Source organism: Odontesthes bonariensis, chromosome 18 (genome assembly GCF_027942865.1).
Source record: "Odontesthes bonariensis isolate fOdoBon6 chromosome 18, fOdoBon6.hap1, whole genome shotgun sequence".
Lineage (NCBI taxonomy): Eukaryota > Metazoa > Chordata > Actinopteri > Atheriniformes > Atherinopsidae > Odontesthes > Odontesthes bonariensis.
The window spans coordinates 10,304,582-10,320,525 of NC_134523.1; the positions used below are offsets into that span (position 1 = coordinate 10,304,582).

General features: G+C 40.9%; 1 protein-coding gene across 2 annotated transcripts in view; it reads right to left on the reverse strand.

Moving 5' to 3' along the window:
- Positions 1-13,846, reverse strand: part of vps50 (VPS50 subunit of EARP/GARPII complex) — a 100,594-nt gene extending 86,748 nt beyond the window's left edge. For both annotated transcript variants that reach the window (XM_075450479.1, XM_075450478.1), the window contains exons 1-4: positions 13,687-13,846; positions 13,100-13,168; positions 2,679-2,801; positions 1,862-1,933 (exon numbers count right to left, since the gene is read on the reverse strand). In XM_075450479.1, coding sequence (XP_075306594.1) covers positions 1,862-1,933; positions 2,679-2,801; positions 13,100-13,168; positions 13,687-13,719 — 297 coding nt within the window. In that variant the 5' untranslated portion in view covers positions 13,720-13,846. The remainder of the gene's footprint in view (positions 1-1,861; positions 1,934-2,678; positions 2,802-13,099; positions 13,169-13,686) is intronic.
- Between the last annotated feature and the right edge of the window lie 2,098 nt (positions 13,847-15,944).

The window sequence follows — 15,944 nt, forward strand, 5'->3', positions numbered from 1 at the left end:
GAAACTGTGAGTACCGAAGTGACCTCAGAGTTATGGAAATGGACCTGCTGAGGAAGACAACACAGGCGCTGATGTCATGGGAATCTGCCATATGAGTTCAGGAACAAAGAACTCAAATACCATTAAGTGAAGCCCATGAGCTCTCTTTAAGTTTTCCCCACCATCTTTTCTGCACGATTATCATGCACACGGTAAAAGTCAGAACCCATCACGTTATAGAGCTTTAAGACTATATAGAAACCTCAAAATCCTGATTATATAATACTTTTTTTACCCCTAAGATTGTCTTTGACATAACAGATGATCAATCGGTCATCGGGTGCGAGGACAGAGGCATGATTGATTCATCCTCAGCTCAGAAGAAAATCTATACATCGTCCTTATTTCTAACGCTGCGACTCTGTGGACATCAGGGCTGCTGTCAGGACACGAGCCAGGTCTGCTGTACTGGAACATTTACTGTACATCTTAATCAGTGTTGAAATAAAGCGTCTCCATGAAGCTGTAGACTGATACTGTAAGACGTCGATCAATTAACAACCATTTTTCATGTCTTTCCTTGTAGCACTGATGGAATCATAGTTAGCACAGTGTGTTGTTGCTTAGAGGGAGACTAATCCTCATGAAATCAAAACCAATGTTTAAATATTCTTGTACATTGTGTCTTGAACCCTAGGCCACCTATGCATCAGTATCTGTTGTGCAGGTATTATACGGTTTGTCATTCTCTGGAAAACAATAAAAATGTGGATGACTCATCCTGCACTCGGGGGCGTATGCTAAGTGCTTCTTTTTTTTCCCCTCGAATGTTGTATTTCTGCACAGCTGATGCAGCATTGCATCAGGCCAAAGTAGACTGAGCCCTTTTTTTTTCTTATCATTTTTGACAGAGCACTACTTTCCTCTGCTAATCTGAGAAGAGCTTCACGGCCCCGCTGCAAATGGCCACACTTCAAACACTTTTTTACGACGCTACGACGATCAGCTCATCTCACCGACGCCGAGGTCATGCAATGTCACATCTCAGCCGTTGCCAGAGATGTACAACTCCAAGGCCACCGTGTCTAGAAAGGTGTCTGGTAAATAAAAGGAGTCTCTGGGACGTGTCGGGCCGTGGAACTGAAAGTATGGTCTGACGCCCCAGTGTTAGGTAGTCCAGAAACATTGCAGCCCACTGAAGGGTTATTTCCTTTAGATTTGTCACATCGTTTTCACTGCTGACCTACTTCCTCAGGAGACTAGTGACATTTGAGGCTACCCCATTTCAATGTGAGAAATGAACAGAAGTTTCTCAATCCCCCCCACTCTATTGTGAAAATACTGTGCCCATTTTACAAAAGCAACACGTCATTCAAACACTTCAGATGCTAAATATGCTTTTTTTTTTTTTTTTTTAGAACAACTAAGAAAACAAACTTTTCTTCTGAGCAGCAAACTTTCACGAGATCAAACGACACATATCTCTAAGCTTGTTGCACCCGGACAGGCAAAACGCTGCGTATTTGGTGAAGACAGCCTTCGGCACCTTCGCAACACACTGAAACAAAAGCCTGTCGCAGGCTGTTACAAAGACATAACACGGGATTTGTCATCCCTTGACAGAGGTTTGCAAAAAGGAAAAAAGGTTGGAAACCATCGTCTTAGCAAATGAGAAATCTGATATTTTTTTGGATGATACCAATAAAACCTTGATGCATTTAAACATGCATTTACACGCTCACTTCAGAGACCGGATGTCTCTACCAGTTCACATAATTAGCCCAGCCTGTAATGCTTTATCTAATTAGAGCAGATGATCTTCGTTGGCATGAATGCCCGCGTGTGCTTGTGTGAATGAGAGGAAACGCACTGAGAAACTTACTGCAGCCTGTTGTCTCTTGAGATTGTCTCTATAGTCCTCCAGTTCTTGCAGGTTCAGCTCAGGCGGGAGTTTCTATAATCACACAAATCAGATATAAGCATTCAACCGTAATGATTGTTTAAACTGCATCCTCCAACGCAGCAGCTAATAGCAGCCAACCCTTTTGTATCAGGGCATTTCAAAGAGCTCAAGCTCGTTTCATTGGTGTGACTGAAGACAGCTGTCGCTCATCCTCAAATTAAAAAAAAAAAAAAAGAGCAAAGAAAATAATAAATTTGCTCAGTCGATACACTTTGCCAGATGATGAGCCAGATTACTCAGGGAAGGTAGAGGATGTCATTTAGTAAACAGCAAACAAACTCTGCTAGGGAAAGAAGATATTACAAATCCATGGCCCAAAGGATGATAGGTAATTACTTTCCTCTTGACTGAGAGTCTCATTTCAGATGGTGTAGCAATACCAAGATAAATCTAATGAGATTTCACACCTTTCTTCTGTTGAGCGGATGCAATCCATCAATCTGGACCTCAATGATATGCATGCGGCTCAGCAGAAGTGTAAGAGACAGCAGCTCAGGTGAAAAAGAGCTTTATTCCTGCCATTCAGATGGGGCTCGGTGCACAATAAACCATATTTATTCACATTAGAAACGCAATTCTGTTGTTATCAAGGTTATTGAAATGTGGTGGGTTCGATGGAATCGGGGGGGGGGGGGGGGGGGGGGGGGGGGACTGAAATCTCTTGTCATCATTTTAAAGTGAGCTGCAATCGTTCACTCGATAAAAGAAGCTCTGGCGTTCATGCAGAGTGTCTGACCTCCAGTTCGTGGTGCACCATGTCGAAGGAGTCACTTGAGAAGTAGACCTCCTCGATGCTGTCAATGATCTCCTGCTCAGCCTGGGGGTCGATGGGCTGCTGCCTCAGCTCCCGCAACTCCTCCTGCAAAACAGGATGGGGACGGACAGAAAGATAGAGGGATACGGTGTTCATAGGAACGCTCTTTACATTAAAGTTTGCAAGTTCCTTTTATGAAAACAAGGAAAAAGAAACCATCAAGTTAGATGTTGAACAGGAGAGCAAGTTGCCACAGAGAAAAACACAGGAAGGAGAGGCAGCTTTAGTGAAACGAAAAGTTTGGGGATAAAGGTGAAGGTGAAGAACGAGGTAAGAAGGCACCAGAATAAATACAAAGTCAAGATAACAAGGGACAAGGAGAGGGTGTGAGAAGAGGGAAGAAGGGGGATGATAATCAAGGGCTTTGGAAAAGGATTGCAGCTTGTTTCATTGGACAGCTGTCAAAAGGGATGGAAAGCAGCCATGAGAGCAGAGACTGGAACACATGAATTACTCAACAAAAAAAAAAAAAAAAAAGAGGACTAAGATTGCCCCTCTGAGAATCTCTAAGAAACATCAGAGCCCTATTGATTAACATGCTGAGCATCCAGCAAGGCTTATTGCTGCCGCTTGTCTTTCAGACGAAGAACTTTTAAGCCTCCGTCCTCTCCTGAGCGCCCCGAAGAGCCGAGCTATAGTCATATGTCAGGAGAAAAGTGTTAGAGGGGCTTTTGTTTTGCATTTACAAGTTAAAGCTGAGTTCTGAAAAGGCGGGACGACTACTTGCTCATCAACTGAAGTCTAAATCAGCTTTACAGTTTATTTCTGGGATAGAAAATGACATGGGACAATATACTACAGATCCTAGGAAAATATATGATACTTTTAAAAAATATTATTCTAATTTGTATAAGTCAGAGTCACTGAAGGATCCATCACTCTTTCGCAAGTTCTTTGATAATATAGAAGTCCCAAATCTCTCTAGAAGTCAGAAAGATCATTTAGATCAGGAGTTAGAACTTGGGGAGATTCTTTCAGCAATTTCAGCTATGCAAAATGGCAAGGCCCCAGGGCCTGACGGTTTCCCTATAGACTTTTATAAAAAATTCTCTGCCCAGTTGGCCCCCTTATTGTTAGGTATGTTTAATGAATACCTGGTGCAGGGTAGACTGCCAGAATCTCTGAACGAAGCGACAATCACCCTTCTTTTAAAACCAGGTAGAGATGCTGCAAAATGTGGTTCATATAGACCTGTGTCACTGTTAAACTCAGATTTTAAAATACTCTCAAAATTGTTAGCGATGAGACTGGAAACATCATTGCCCTGTTTGATCTCTGAAGACCAGACAGGATTTATTAGAGGTAGGTTTTTATATTTCAAACGTCAGACGTCTACTAAATGTCTTGTATAGTCCTTCATCAGACACGGTTCCAGAAGTAGTGGTATCATTAGACGCGGAAAAAGCGTTTGGCCGCGTGGAAATGGATTATCTTTTCTTTGTTTTGAAACAATTTGATTTTGGGGTAACGTTTAGGAAATGGATTCATGTTCTTTATTATGCTCCTAAAGCATCTGTAATGACAAATCAGCTACGTTCACAGAATTTTACCTTATCTAGAGGCACAAGGCAGGGTTGCCCACTGAGTTCACTTTTATTTACATTAGCAATTGAGCCTCCATCTCTTTTACTTAAATCAACACACTCAATACACGGTATACGCAGAGGGGGATTGGAAAACAAACTATCCCTATATGCAGATGACATGTTACTGTATCTATCTGATCCAGTAACAAATATGGCTAAGATTGTCTCAGTGCTCCATTCTTTTGGGCAAATTTCAGGCTATAAACTCAATTTATCCAAAAGCGAATGCTTCCCAATAAATAAACCAGCCATGGCGATCCCAGACCAATCTTTACCATTTAAGATATCAAAAAATGGTTTTAAATACTTGGGCATTAATATCACACCGGCGTTTCAAGATATTTTTAATAAAAACATTGCCCCACTAGTATTAAAAGTTAAATATGACCTACAAAGATGGGATGTCTTGCAGCTGACCCTTGCTGGCAGAGTAAACTGTATCAAAATGAACACTTTGCCAAGGTTTTCATTTGTGTTTCAATGTCTCCCTATTTTCCTTTCCAAATCTTTTTTCAGTCAGATAGATAAATTAGTGTCACAATTTATATGGAACAAGCAGAATCCTAGAATTTCTAAAGACTTTCTTCAAAGACAAAGACTGGAAGGTGGTTTAGCCCTCCCCAACTTCAGAAGTTACTATTGGTCAGCGAATATGCATAAAATCACATATTGGATGCAATCCCCAGATACTAACTGGTGTGAACTGGAAAACAGATCATGTGTATCAACCTCTTTACCAGCACTGGTCTCCTCTAATATACCTGCTAAAATTAAGCAGTATACATCTAATCCTGTGGTCATCTCTACCTTAAAAATATGGAATCAATTTAGAAGGCCTGTTAACATCAAACAAACTCTTCTATTACAGAACCCAATTTGTAATAACCATAACTTTCTACCAGCAAAAGTGGATTAGATGTTTGCAGTATGGCATAGGAAAGGTCTACGAACCTTCAGTGACTTCTATGTAAATGAGACATTTTCAAGCTTCAATGACTTATGTTCAAAGTACGATCTTCCACAGACTGATTTATTTCGTTATTTCCAAGTTCGCAATTTTGCTAAGACAGAGTGCCCACAATTTTCTGTACTTCCTGAGAAATCACTGTTAGACTCTCTGTTGGAAATCCCTTTTGGGATGAGAGGATGTACAGCACGGTTATACTCTATCATTATGTCAGCAAACAAGGTCAAGGTGGAAATTGTTAAAAGTCGCAGGGAAAAAGAGATTGGAATGGATATTTCAGAAGAGGTGTGGGCAGAGGCCTTAAAAGGAGTTAATAGCAGCACATACTGGGATTAATCCAATTTAAGGTAGTGCATCGTCTCCACTGGAGCAGAGCCAAGATGTCCTCTTTCTACCCACATATGGACTGTAGATGTGTTAGATGTCATGCAGATGTAGCTGACCTGACACATATGTTCTGGTCCTGTCACACACTTACACAACATTGGTCAACGGTCTTCAATGTATTGTCTGAGGTTCTGGAGGTGAGAATGGAACCCTGTGTACTAGTGGCTATATTTGGAGTACCAGATGAAGTTACTACTTGGACTAAAAAACAATGCAACATTATATCTTTTGTTACCCTACCGGCACGCAGACAAATTCTATTGAATTGGAAATCAAACACTCCACCGACTGCAGCGCGGTGGCTGCAAGATGTGATGATGTTCTTACACTTGGCGAAAATAAAATTCACCATACGAGGCACTGACAAGTTTCTGTCAGTACGGGGACCTTTAATCTCATATTTCGATGGACTTGATACATTACCAAAGTAACTTGCCTTAATCAATAACTGTATTTGGTAGTTTTGGTACAGCTACACTTCTAATATACTGGAATAGCCAACTACACACAACCTAGGCTATAGCCAGACATGGCTTCAGGTTCTATCTTAGTTTTGTTTTTATATCACAATTACTTGTGATTTAACAATGTGATTTCTATTGTCTTTTTTTTTCCTTATTTCATAACATTTGTAATTATTTTACTATTCAGGTCCAGTCATGGTGTGCTGCGGGTCGGGGGAGGTGTTATCTGTTGTGTGCTTAAAAAAAGTTTTCCATTCAATACTGGAGCGAATCCGTTCATTTGAAAAGATCCGTTGGCTGGTTTAACTAGGCTGAATGGTGTCTCGGGGGGGGGGCAGCACTGGTTACGGGGCAGGTGGCTGTAATTCGACAGAATAACTAGTTGACCAAGCAGGAAACAAGCCTTGAGGAGGTGAAAAAAAAATTAAAAAAATAGAGTGAATACTAACAAGAGGAAAACCGAGAGAGAGCTCTCCTTCAGGAATGACTTTTATCTCCGGGAATATGTGAGATGTTGCGTCACATTAAGGCAGACGTCAGTCAGTCATGCAAGTTCATCGTTTGTCGGCTTAGACCAGAAACAGCAGTGAGTCACATCATTCTAGTCTTCGGTCAGACATGATTCGCTAAGTTGTTTCTTAGAAACAGGCAAAAACTATCACAAGCAAGCAAGCTTTTTTTTCTGATCTTTACCATTTCCATTCGCCTTTTCCTGCTCAACATCTCTGATATGCAAATGAAATAACGGCAAAAGGCAACCCGGCTTTATACATTTCATTTGAGCTTGGTGAATTTACTTAAACGTGGGGAAAAACTTTTCGCGGCACTCGAGTCTTCCATCTTTCCACCCATGTTGCCAGGATGCCTATCAATGCTGAATACTGCGCGCCTGCTGTATAAGATGACATCATAATACCACATGACATGTCAAGCAGTTACAGGAAGCCTTTTTTTCATGTTAACGCAGAGTCTTATAATACATGTCACGATCCATTGAGGGATTCACTAGCACCTTAAAGTGTGATGGCTCAACAAAACGGGTTTAGGAAGGAGGAAAGGTTGATCCCTTAATAACAACACGGAATAATGAGATAACTGGAACATTTAGACCTGGATGTGCATTTACACTTCATAAAATAACACCTTCATAAGCCGGTGATCGAGAAAATCTTGTTACACAGCTGCATAACGACCAGCTTACTTCAACCAGCAGTAAGCAACCATCAAGGTGAGTGTGTCCAGATGAGGGATTATTTCAAAATGAGGCAATGCTTCGGTGAGTAGATTTACGGTTTGCTGTAAAATAGAACAGCATCTAATTTAATCACACTCATAGAGTCCCTTTAATACTATCCATGTCACATTCAAACAGTGCAAATGGGAAGATTAAAATTAAGCATTAAAACGTGTTGAATGCATGCAGGCCTTAAGGCAAGCATGCGGGATGCCACGTTTGAATCAGGTAAAGGAGTGAACCGGAGCATCGTTTTGGGGGGGGGGGGGGGGCCGCTCGAGATTGGAAGGGAGGGTTAGCAGAGAGGCAGGAGATCATGCTTTCCTATCAAAAGGGTGGGTGGGAAAATCAGCTCAAATGAGAGGGAAAGTGAGAAAGGGAGGGGGGGCTGGAGTGGATGAGTCACCGGCAGCGAAACGTTCAGCAGGAAGAAGCCGACAGGGGAGTGAGCGAAACAATGGTGCGCCTCGTCTGAAGCCACTGCTGTTTAGTTGGGGGGTGCATCTCTGGCATTTAATGGCCTTCCCTTTAACCAACTTGCGAAATTTCAAACATCTTTGAGTGAATTACTAATTGAGAGGCAGACTTGGGTTAAAAATCCCCCCTCTTGCTCTTGTGCGGGCCGGTAACTAAACAAACACCTCTGTCTCCCTCGTGGAAAGCCCAAACCACGAGCCGCTGCGAGTCTTTGATCCAATTTCACTTTGAAGGATGGGGGACAAACAAGCCATCCATCATCCTTTGCAAATTAATGAATTTGTCATCTGATTGTGGAAATAGGATATCCATTTGCATCCAAAGTGCAGGACGTTTAACAAGCTTTATAAAGGAATCAAAGTGGATTTTTTTGTGCTTGGTGCTGATTGTATGCGCGGGGGGGGGGGGTAAAGCACCGGACACAACAACACAGGCTCCTATTGTAACAAAAGAGTGTGAAAATAATAGGAGGTTCATTCGAAATCCTGTGAGATGAACAGAAAGACAAGAGGGGACATTCATCTCCTCTATGGAATCATTCGTTAGATGGACAAATTAAAAACCATCCCACTGTAATCAGTGTTGAATATGTATGCAAGTGTAACTGGGTTTATATCCCCGTCTGCTATTGAGAAGGGGTTTAACACGGTTGTCTTTTGGGATATCAGGATACAATCACAGCCAACAGCCCAATCCAGGCTTCAACGCTGCTGACAGCTGCTGAGTTAACGGATGATATTGAATTTTTGCTTGGAAGTACGTGATTATTCTACTTTTCACCCAGCACTGTCTCTCACTGATTGAAAAACGTGCATTTTGTGATGTTATGCTGTCGTGCTGCTGTATGAGTCAGTGCATAGTTTGGCTCTTGAATGTATAATTAGCCATTTGCTAATCTTTGTAAGAAAATAAAAATAATAATAAATTACTGGGTTCTGCCGAAGTGAGCCGTGAGCTGCCTCTCATTATTCAATAAGTAAACTAAAAATTACCTTCCACACATTTCTATCCCTAATCCCTGTGCTTAGAAAGCACATACTGGTAGTCAGCTCATCATGTTAGTTTTATCATTTCAGATAATACTCAAGTATTAAGCAGGCAATGCGCTCAATTTTTGGAAATGAATGTTTCCCTTCTCAGCGTCGAAATGTGTTTGAACGAAAGTGCCATAAGTGTATTGAGGCTGACCCCTGCTGGTGGGAAATGGTTACTGTAAGGTCCTGCAGTAAAAGCAGCCTTTAAGGGAAAAAAAGCTCCTGTTGCCAACAATCTTCTTAATAGCACAATAAAACCTGACCAGCTTTCCTCAGTCACATAGACATCAGGTCATTTTAGATGAGCCAGTAAGATAGATGAATAAATAAAACTTTATTTACATAGCACCTTTCAAACAAATCAACATCACACACGGTGCTTTAAAAAAAAAAAAAGGGTGAATTTTGGGATGACCATAAGCGGTTAAATAAACCATCAGGATTCAAATCAGCTCAAGGGAATGATAAGAAAAATAGAGACAAATCTAATATGGTACAAACAATACCATGGTTAAAAATACATCACGACGACAACTAGAATAAAGTACAATAACATTAAAATACAAATAGATAACTTTCTATAAGCTATAAATGCCAAATGTACTCCAAATAAGCTTACCTGAACAGTAATTAGCCTTTTCACAAATATCTAATAAATCTACTCTGGCTTCCTCTGCACATAAAACATGCTGAAACAACACATGCACTGCAGCCCTGAAATGTTTGAGACATTTTCTGAAGAGGCTGCACGTGAGAATGCAAATATCTGCAACATTTGTTCGGGGCGTAATGCAGTTTACCCAGCCAGCTAACTAGTAATAACTCTGAGAAAATAGTTAGATCATGTATTAATACAGCTGGCAATCCTGAAGGCCAATGGCTCATCTGTGAAAGCTCTAGCTCGGCCTAAAGCTCTTTAGGCGCCAAAGGAAGCATCTTATCCTCTATCTGACAGCAAGTTTAACTTAAGTGTCGCGTCAGTTTTACGAGTCTTGATATCGAACTGGATCTCCGACAGGTGCCTTTGGAAATAGTTGTTTTCAAATGAGCTTTCTAATGCCCTGACGAGGTCCTAGTTTCTTCGTAAAACCAACATTCAGTAGTTCATTGGGGTCATGAGAACATTAGTGAACACACAAGTGAACAGAGGTGAGTCACAGACAGAATACAATAAGCAAAGAAAACACCAAAGCTGTCAAAGAGAGCTTGAAGTCATTTGAAGGGAATGAAATTTTTCTTTAAAAAAAAAAAAAAAAGACCACCACGCTTGAGTTTACATCCAATTAGCATCTTAGGTACACAACAGGTTTATAGGATAAGAAATGCTACTCAAATTAAATAATTTATGCAAAACTGATTGAACAGAATTTGAACTACATGCCCGTTTCTGCTCTAATTTTAAACAGAACCCATTGAAGCTTGTGTTAATAATGCTATTCATTTGCTTTGCCACTCAGTTGTTATTCTAATTAGAATGCATTTCATTTCTGTCTTTGTTCATTTGTTATTCCCGTATTCATTTCCGTGTCATTCTTTACCGGAGCCTTTGGGAAGGGGGCAATCATTTGAGAACAATGGCCTAAATGCAGCTCCTAATGCAGCCTACATTCCGTTCAAATTGCATAAATAATAGCTACATCTAAGAGCAAACCAATCCTCCTGCTATAAAGTAGGAGTGCTACTTTCAATATTCAATACTGCTCATGCGCTGTCAGCCAGATGACTGTTAACCTTTATCGTCCCCCAAACAAGACAAACAGGAAGATCTACGGGCAAACTGTTTTGGTCCATGTCCTGCAGCTCAAACTTACAATGGAGTTTATTAGTGTCGCTTTGCAATGAAATGTTGAAAGATTAAATGTTCACTTTGTAAAACCTTTTTATCATTATTATTTTCTTCTAATAAAGAGCAAAACAACAACAACAACAACAACAAAAGCTTGTCCCTGCTTATTACTCAGAGTGTATCACAAACTAAGTCCAAATAGAGACAGAGAGCGTATTTATCAATCATCATCCACATCGGTTCTCCGTCTCACAGTTAGCCAGATGTTGCTGTCAACTGCTGGGGGATGATAAATGATTTGAGTTAGGGCTAAAACGGTTTGGAACACATGAATGGCTCCAATCACAAAGTATCAGCACCGTATCAATACGTAAAATGAAGCAACCTCAGCCTCACTATCCTGCACACAGAAGCCTGTTAAGTCACGCAGTCTTCCCTCTGTGACAGCGGTAATGGATTATTCACCTATAAACAGGAAGGACTGCGGCGTATTAAAGCCTGGCCCGTGTGGGCGTCATTTCATTTTCCTGTAAGCCGAGACGTCAAGCAGCAAAGTAAATGAAGTCAAAGGATTATATCATCAAATAATCAGCCTCTCTGTTTTGGCTGAACACACAATCGGAAGTTGTTTGCAGTGCACACAAAGAGTGAATTCATAGGTGATCTAGAGCGGCAAGCTGAAGACACACAACCCTCACACTCGCGCCGACTGTCGGCCATTATATTATTTTCTGTCTTATTGTTCTACGCCGCTTCGTGCCACCGAAAGCCAGACACAGCGGGTGTGATAACATCTACAGGCGTCCATGGGAGCAGCATTAAAAAAGGATAATATTTCAGGCTCAAAAACCAAAGTAGTGTGTGATTACCGTCTACCCAGTGAGACCATGTCACCCGACACCAATCCCAAAGCAAGGAGAGACATGCAGTCAATAAAAATAAACCAATCATCCCCCAGAAAAACTCACACCTGCTTTCATTTCAGCCCCTGTTACACCTGAACCGTGTCATTGTGGGCATCAGATCCAACAGCTTCATAATATCTACTAAAACGTAACACCAATAGGATGAAATTGCCTCTACTTGATTGGTTACTAATACAACGACTTCTGGCTTAATAATAACCATCTTATCTTAGCTTTTTAAACCCCGAATCTTTCTTTCATTTATTGGCAAACTGGGTTTGTGTTTTTTTATTTATTTATTTTTTTTCACTCGGCTTCTGTTATTATCCTCTGTGGTCATTTTCAACCCGTGCTACAGAGACTTAGAGGGCACATTAGGATAAAACAAAGGAAACTCAGCTCGGGCAAAACTAGGGGTCACACTCAAAACAACGGCAAACCCGAAAAGCTAAAAGTTTGGTAAGGGGAGAAATGAAACGTCTTGTTCGATTGCCCAGACTGATTTCACCCGGCGCTCCGAAATAAATAGAGTCGGCCGCCTTCCAAATTGTACTCGGCTTCATTATTAAGAAGGTCATCAGCAAAAGGCAAAGTCAGAGCAAAGCCGTGAGCGAAAAGTGCACTGAAGTGTCGACAAGTAAGTGATTGTGCATTATAAAAAGCCACTGCGCAGTTTTGCTCTGTCAGCGCATGACAAATTGAATTTGTACAAGCTGATAATGACAAATGCTTCCTGTGACGAAGCACGACTGGGAATATTTTTAAAGTCTGCCGTGCCAAAATGTTGAAATGCTTTCGCAGCAGACTATATTTCACTTTATTATATTAATAGGAGGCATCAGTCTTTTTTACTACCGTCTAGAAAACACTGTGGGTGTGTTTGACTCATCCCATTCATAGATGACGGAACACAAGAGGAGAAATTAATTGGGGTGAGGGGATATGATGATAAAGCTGATCTCAAACCTCAAACCACTAGACACTTTGGCAATGCCCCATTCTTTTCATTTCATCAAACTGTCTTTATTAAGATGAATAGATGTGATTCTAAAGATAATGCAAATAACTACGATCAAGCCATCATGCGTTTGACTTTGACAGAAACTGTGCTCCTTAAACAAAAATAAAATTAATTATGTATGCAGTTTTATAAAAATGATCACTAAACAGCACTGCAATGGCTAAGCACAATACAGCAATCATAGAAGCGGATTGTGTAGATCTCTTCACTGACGAGGTTAAAAACAAATTCGAGCTACTTTTATTTTTAGCTGGAAAAATGTTAAAAGTTAAACGCTGACCTGCTCAGGCTTCCCTTTGTGGTGACTCCATAAACACGGGATAGGCCGTCCTCCACTGTTTGAACACAACTTAAACTGTTGTGAAACCAAACCCACCTTTTCAGCGACACGTCGATTTTACATCATTATGATGCAACCCAAGTCTATCAGCCACCCCCAACAAACCTGACAGCTTCGGCCTCAGCCTCGTCATGAAGCTTACCTTGCTCGGGATCCTCAGGTTTTCCACAGGACTGAGATCCGCCATGCTCTCCTGGGGGCTTTTCAGGCCCTGTCCAAAGAAAGGTCCAAATTAAACCACAAACACCAAGGGCTTTTGTTTGTTTGTTTGTTTGTTTGTTTTTCCGAGTTAACCAGCTCCCGTTGTCACTGTGTTTACTATTCAACAGCCCACTGCAGCATTAAGCAAAAAAGTGGAACTGACAGGCAATATTTATGAGAGTGATGTGCTCTGTTGTGTCCAATGAGCGGCTAAGTATAACATCACTGCAAACTGAGGACTTCCCTAACCGCCCAGTTCTCACTGCTGTGCTCTGTTTTTGAGTGCTTGTCTTGTGGTAACACTCGCGCCACAGGGGGGTGAGTGTAACCACGAATACAAATGTCATTTAAATACGAGACAAAAAAAGATTACATACTGAACTGCAGTTTTTAACCGCCGGATGACTGTGCCTTTTAAAGAGCAAAACGGTGAGCTGTCAAGTTAGCCGGTTAGCTTAGCTAGCTGTCATGCTAGCTATCTGCAGCTGTCATGAGACAGCTCAGTCTGTGAAGACCTGCTTTACTCACCTGGCGGGCCATAAGAGACTTGATCTTCTGCATCTTAAGTCCAACTTACGTGCGTGGGGATATAAATAACTATAGCTTCAATTTTGCCTTGTTGTCAACAGAGCGAATCCATCATTGCGAGAGGGAAGCCATAGTTAACTGTCACGTGACTGGCACGGCAGGAACCGGAAAACTTCTGAAGCATCTTGGGAAATGGATTTCTTTACGTTGTGTATGAGTGACGTTACCTTTCGGGATCAGTCACGTATGAAACCGAAAATACCGAGGTAGAATTGAAAGTATGGACTTTTATTGGGAAGGAAAACGCTGAAATTATTATTTATTTTTTTAAAGATTTAGAAACTATATTTTAGTATATTGTACACTGATAGCCTACTGTGTGTTGCTGTCAAACACCACTGGATGGTAGTAATATACAGATAAGGCAGACCAGGATTGAATATTACACAGTAATGTTAAATATTCAATATTTTTGTCTCCTATCACAGTTTGAAAGGTACAAATGTTGCCTACAGAAAGATAGAAAGAAATTCCATGTTGTTCCTTTGGTTTGTTGGGCACTTGAATAAAGCAAAGCTGCTGTGAATGACAATCTTATTGCATTACTCCAGTTTTATATTATTTAAACTTGCTGTAACTGTTTTTAAACTGTATTCAAGTATCAGTAGTATAATACTGCATCTGAGTATAGTATTATACTACTGATACTTCCTAAAGTATTTTTACATGATGTAAGAGCTACTTTTACCCATATGTCCACTGTTTTGTGGTATTGAGGACACAATCAAAAATGCATTCTTTGGCATTAGAAATATTGACAATATATTCATGAGCTTTATTATTGCTGCACTGTTAAGCCAACTGCATTTACATTACATTCACCAGCAAGAACAATCATGTCAACATGCTATGTCATCCATGTATCAGTGCCATGTAGCTCCATCTCTGCCAAGCAATTAAGCCTGGCTCTGCACTGTCAACCGTTCCAAATATTTACAAAAACGGTGCACGCAGACCAATTCGCCCTGCTTTGTAATTGCTCCAGCAGGGGTTCTATCAAGCAGCACTTGGTTAAAAGCAGGCAGCATGCCGTAGGCACTGTGAGATCTAGTTCCTGGTTAATGATGCCTCGAGCTATTTCCCAGTCAAATGAAGGTGAGGCTGCTCTCCTTAGGTGAGCTTACTTCACTGTTGTTTGTTAGGCAGTCGTCCACATTGCGGAGCCTCCCTCAAAGCATACACTGAGACGGAACAGATGGCCACCTCTACCCGGAGATGCCACCACAAAGACATAGCACACTCAGTTGGTCTGTTCGGAAGCTATAATTAGAGCAAGATTCAATAAGCCACTTGTTGTTATGCAGGGGAGCGTCATGTTTAGCCACACTTTATAAATCAGGATTCTGGTCAGAGTTTGACCATTTTTTTAATCCCTAATTAGTGAATATGTATAAACTATGCGACTAAAGTTCCTTGTCTTGTTGGTATTTAGTACCATTACACAATACATTGAAATCAAAAGTATGTGACAAACCACCAAAAGTGCCAAACATTTTTTGATGTAGGATAGAATTCAGAAGCTGATCTTTTTTCATGCTGTAGCATTTGTCTAGAGGCACTCAAAAGACTATAGCAAATAGGCTACATCATAGCAAAATATATGTTTCCTTTAAGGGTTTCATATTAGAAAACCAGTAGTGGAAGAATAACGAATTTGGTAAATTGCACATAAATTCAGGCCATTTTCTTAACAAAGCATCTTTTATTCTAACTCTCAACACACGTACACACATTAGTACAACCAAGCCCACACACACGTTTCCCTATGTACTCGTGACAAAGTGTCAGCAGGAGCAGGTGGAGGGCACTCTCCCACATGCTGAACCATCCGTCTGTCACTGCCAGCCTCTACGTTACGCCAGGTACACAGCATACTTATACACCAAATGCTGACACGAACAAGCACTCTGTTGCAATTTTGGAACGATAAATACGGCCCATAATCTTGGGAGAAGAGATATCGCAGCCAAGACATCAGGTAAAGGCTGACTGTGAAGCAGCAAAACAACTGACAGCTTTCCTGGCTTTGACTATCCTGCTTATTTCCACATTATTTTTCAGAATGTGTGAAAGACAACGCGATCATTTCAAGCCCTGACTGCTCACAGCATTCTACACACACACACAAAAAAAGGCATTTATAAAGAAAGACACAAATGTAACATCAAAAGTTACATGTTGAATTATATCATTTTTGA